Source organism: Pygoscelis adeliae, unplaced genomic scaffold (genome assembly GCF_000699105.1).
Source record: "Pygoscelis adeliae isolate BGI_AS28 unplaced genomic scaffold, ASM69910v1 Scaffold318, whole genome shotgun sequence".
In the NCBI taxonomy this organism is placed as follows: Eukaryota; Metazoa; Chordata; class Aves; order Sphenisciformes; family Spheniscidae; genus Pygoscelis; species Pygoscelis adeliae.
The window spans coordinates 1,928,641-1,933,445 of NW_008825430.1; the positions used below are offsets into that span (position 1 = coordinate 1,928,641).

At 42.0% G+C, this 4,805-nt stretch overlaps 1 protein-coding gene across 1 annotated transcript in view; it reads right to left on the reverse strand.

Annotated features, from left to right (window-relative positions):
- The window catches only part of TM6SF1 (transmembrane 6 superfamily member 1), a 23,783-nt gene extending 21,992 nt beyond the window's left edge, over positions 1-1,791 (reverse strand). Inside the window, exons 1-2 of the mRNA XM_009330979.1 lie at positions 1,755-1,791; positions 1,476-1,551 (exon numbers count right to left, since the gene is read on the reverse strand). Coding sequence (XP_009329254.1) covers positions 1,476-1,551; positions 1,755-1,791 — 113 coding nt within the window. The remainder of the gene's footprint in view (positions 1-1,475; positions 1,552-1,754) is intronic.
- Between the last annotated feature and the right edge of the window lie 3,014 nt (positions 1,792-4,805).

The following is a 4,805-nucleotide window of genomic DNA, read 5'->3' on the forward strand; positions in this document are numbered from 1 at the left end:
CGGGGAAGGGGGCTCCTCCGGTAAGCGGCAACGAGCGACAGCGGCGAAATGCCAAGCGCTGAGATGCCGTAACAGGCGGAGGGGTCTTGAACTAAGCGTTGCGAAAGAGGCTTCGGAGGTTAATCGGTAACTCAGGGCACTGCCGGGCGCGGCCGGTGGATGCAGTCCTGTGCGCCGTGCCTTTTCGGAAGCCATGCGTTTTGGCGAAAGGTGGTAGACAGAAAAGGGGTTCCCTTGGTCCGGCTAGCGCAGGAGTCTCTCCAAGAAACCCCTGAGAAAAATTCACGCATCTCTTTTTGCATCAGAATTTAGCTGGGTTAGTAAGAACGAGGACTTCAGCACTTTAAAAATGTTTTAATTGTGAACTTACCTGTTCCGTTTAAATGTCAAAAAAAAATAATAAAAATTAGGCATACGTTTGAATTTATCCACCAGCATTTTTGTCTGGCTTCAAACTTTGTTTATACATGGGTATCAACGCTGAACTGCCAGTGCGCAAACGAAGGTGGAATGAGTCTTGTGTGCAAGGCAAACAGAAATGAAAACCGCTATTCCTAGAAGTTACCGAGCATTTAAACGCCGGCGATTTGCAAGAGAGAATGACCATCCCGTGTTGCTCGGGGGGAAAGAGCAACTGCATTTCTAGCATGTCAGGCAAGCGCTTTCTGGTAGAGGTCAGGAAGTATTACCGCCGTTGTAAAAGCACCCGTCTGCAATTACGTGCACAATTCTGATTCCCTCCCGTTGAAACGATACAAAGGAGGACTGCTAAGGTGGCTGAGGAAACAGGGCACCTCTCCATCAGGAAGAGGCTGAAGAGCTCGGCATACGAGCGCTCTCCGTAAATACTTGAGGAGTTAACACCAGGGAGAGGAAAGAGCTCTAATTTGAAGGACAAAGCTGTGAAGAAACTTTCAGCAGTTTTTGGAAACAGATTTTTAGCTATGAGCAGTAAAGGGTGTTTGAAGTCTTTTACAATAAGAGTAGTGACTTAAAAAAACCCACCAGAGTCCGGTTTTAAGATGTTATGTGATAAGTTCAACCAATAGACTGTTGGTATGATTGCAAGAAAGGAGCTCGATGACCCAGAACATATCTATGTCCTATATATTATACACAAAGAAATTCTTGCATAGTGATTTCAAGTGAGAAAGGTCTAGAATCTGGCCACAGGTGTACGAATGGGTTAAACCACGCTCAACCAAACTATCTGGTAAAAACATGATGCAACTCCTAAAAGTAATTTAGTCCACCCAAGTGTCAAAATTGCCATTGGATGAGTCAGGGCTAAATTTACCGCCTCCAAATGCCTACCTTTCAATGCACAGCCCGTTTACTTCTCAAGCTTTCAAATGTATAGGCTGCTTATTTGTACGCAGCTGCCACAGCGCGGTCTCGAGATTCATGTCTCAAGCTTCGCTGCTTCGTTCCCGCATCCGTGAAGTCAAATGCTATACGGGAAACTTCTTCCTTACCACTCTGCCAGTATAGTCCAGCACTGGTTTGCACCGGGCTTGTTAATCAAGTCCTGTTTCAGCTTCTGAGTAGAAACTGTCAGGGCACATCGTGTGGTAGGCGCATAGCAACTGACCTGTACGGGGTGCAGTGCTTGAGTCTACTGTGTTGAGATCTATCAACTTTCGATTAAAAAACAATAATTATGAGCATCTGGTAGCAGCAAAGACCTCTGAAATGGGATGTTTGAAGTGTTTGTTCAAAAGGACATGTTTTTTCCTTTCATTTTCATCTCTCACCCCGTGAAAGAAGCACTAGAGAGCCTTCCAGCTCCATCGTTCCTTTCCATTTCCTGACAGAGGAGGCCCCCAAGTCCACCCATGATAGTGTTGAACATGTGGATTCTGGTATTCCACCCTTTCCGTATCAGAAATCTTTATTTCTAGTAGCTACACATCCTTCTAATTCCAACTTTCCTTCTCTGTGCCAAAATATCCTGGCTTGTATTTCAGCCTTTATAAAGAAAATAACATCCCCAGCATTCTTCTTGACTTTATTTATATAGTTGACACCAATTCTACAGAAAAAGGGAAAACTTGCTCAGTTAGTGCAGCCCAAAACCACCAATCAACTTCCCCAACAGCAAATAGTTCAAAATTTGGCTTTAAGTCAGAGATTAAGTCAAACAGCAAACTATCTTGCTGATCGAACACCACCCTCAGTTTAAAAGCAGGAGTCCTCAAAAACTGACACATGCATTTCTTGAAAGCTTTGAGTGTTCTTGTGCGGGAGCAAGGGGAAAGAAGAACTTCAACTTCAACTGTATGTAACACCACCCTCTATTCACATGTACCAGAACAGCGATATAAAATGAAGGTAGGAATAGGGTGTCTTTAACGACGTAATTACAAATCAAAGCGTTACATGAAAGCAGTGTTGATAAGGGGCTGCCACCAGACTAAGTGTAATCTCCCTGCTTCCTGTCGCATACTCAATTATATTCATTTCTTGATGTTGCAAAAGCATTTTTTTTTCTTTTTGCTGAATTTTATAAATGGTAACATCATCGTGAGGCACGTGGATGCCATCACTTGCAGAAAATCATACAACTATTTAACTATTTAGCAATATTAGATGTCAGGATAAGATTGAAAAACACATATATCCTACATAAACTGCAGTGAAGCTTAGGAAAGCAAAATGGAGTAACAAAAACACGAAAATTAAGACTCCTTCCCACACAGAAATTGTCAGAGGATCATATTTATTGACAACATGAGATTCCTAGAGTTCTGATCCTACGTCTCGTCTGAAACACAGTCCCTTCAGCAGCACGGTATCAAAACCAATGACCCTTCACCACACGGTAACATTCCTCTGTCAGAAACGACGTGACTTCTGTCTAAGTGGTCATTTTTAAATAGGTAGCCCAACTCTCTCTCAAATCACAAGTATCAGCCTTATGCCACGTAACAGATCCCCCACTGGGAATCCTGACCTCAGCAACAAACCAGATCCACTTGTGTGGCCTCTTGGCTGGCAAGACTCAACTCACAAGCAGTATGCTTGGGCTGATGTTTGCCAGCTTCTCGATTAGACCATTACTGGGTCAATAATCAGCATTTGTAATAAGGAAGATATTTCTCTTCATTCTCTCTACTAAATGGCGGCAGATCAGTCTTGATGTCAGGACTAAGAAGGCATTTGTAAGCGTGCCAGCACAAGAATACTGTGGAGGACATAAAAGTTCTTATTTATTAATGGTCAGCTTCAAAGTAGGAGACTAACTGGCTATTAGGTCTTCGTGTCTACTTTTAGTCTGGGAAACAGCTCTTATCTTTAGTAACTGCCTGTTAAATCCCAACAAATTGTAGGGCTTAACATTATACTGAGACATAGCTGATTTTATTTTAAATCAGGGAAATGGCACTAATCTATACAAATGTAGGTAGGTGAACCTTAAGCAAGCACATGAAGATCAATGCAAGGATTAAGAGACGCTATTTATAGCTCATGGAAGCACTGCTCATGTGTTCGCATACGGCCCTGCCAAGCAGCAAGCTTTCATTGCATTATGATGCCAGCTACAAAATACCACCCTGGTACAAAACAACTCCTGTCATTCAATTTTTGTTGGACTAAGCCGATACATTCTTGAGCGTGTACTTCCTGTATTTGCAAGTGAGTTTTTAAGGCGAGAGAAGTCAGTAACCAACAGTCAGATGAAGATGGATTAAAAGGTGAATTAAAAGCTTCACATTTGGGACTTCTGTTAATTTGTTAATTTGCTGAGGGAGCAGCTTCGACCACAGATATAACTGCAACCCTCCAACAGCTTTAAATCCAACCTGTTCTACTTCTGAATTTCTTGTTAGTTGAGGGCGTAAGACCTAATAAATGATGCCGTATTGTAAATCACAGACTACATGGTGCACCAGAGGCAATATAATGCAGTTCATACGGTATGCGCTGCGGGTCAGGAGGCCACGTGCTAATGATCTGCTGAGGATCTGGGGGGGTTCTCCAGCAGCAATCACAGCACCGAAGCAGCATGCAAAGGGGAATTCGTGATTAGTGTCCCTTCCACTCACAAAATTGAATATCAATACCTCAAAACTGGAGCCGCTTTTTGTGCTACAGGCTGCCTATTCACCAATGAATAATCTTAAGAGGGGAGACATGTCAGAGTAAAAGTAATAGGCATTATCGTAAAAGGGAGTATGTCAATTGTACTATTTGACTTAAACTGTAAATGGCAAGAGTGTGGCTTCTCAGAAAGAATCTTGTTAATGGTGTGGAAATTGAATTGCTAGCTAAATACCCTGGTAGAAACGGAGGAAATGTGCGCTCTGTCTGGAACGCTGCTGTGCCTCAACACATTTAGCAGGGACTGAAAAGTAAACAGCGTCACAAAACAGTCGCTGCTCAATCATAAAGATATGCTGGTCGTAACTAATAAAAGAATTTCCCCTCCTTTGCTTCTCCGGCTATACAGTAACAGAAGATTTTTAATTATACAAAAATAGGTCGAAGTATAAGATTTTTCACAGAGCCAGCCATGTCAGTGTTTGAAATCATATGTGAAATAGGTATGTGGTGAGTAGAATCTTCTAAGGCTTAATTAATTGCTTTTGTTTTGTAATTACTTTCAGAAAAAAGATGTGAAGAATGTTGCTGTTGCCACTTGTATATTTTTGAAATACATAAATGTGCGGAATGAAAAATGGAAGAGCTACCTCCACAACTGGAGTGATTAAAAATTTCCATGGGATGTTTGTATCAGTTAGTTGTACACACTGCTGAGTTAGGATTCTGAAAATTTTCACAGAAATATTTTGATTAGCAGGAAT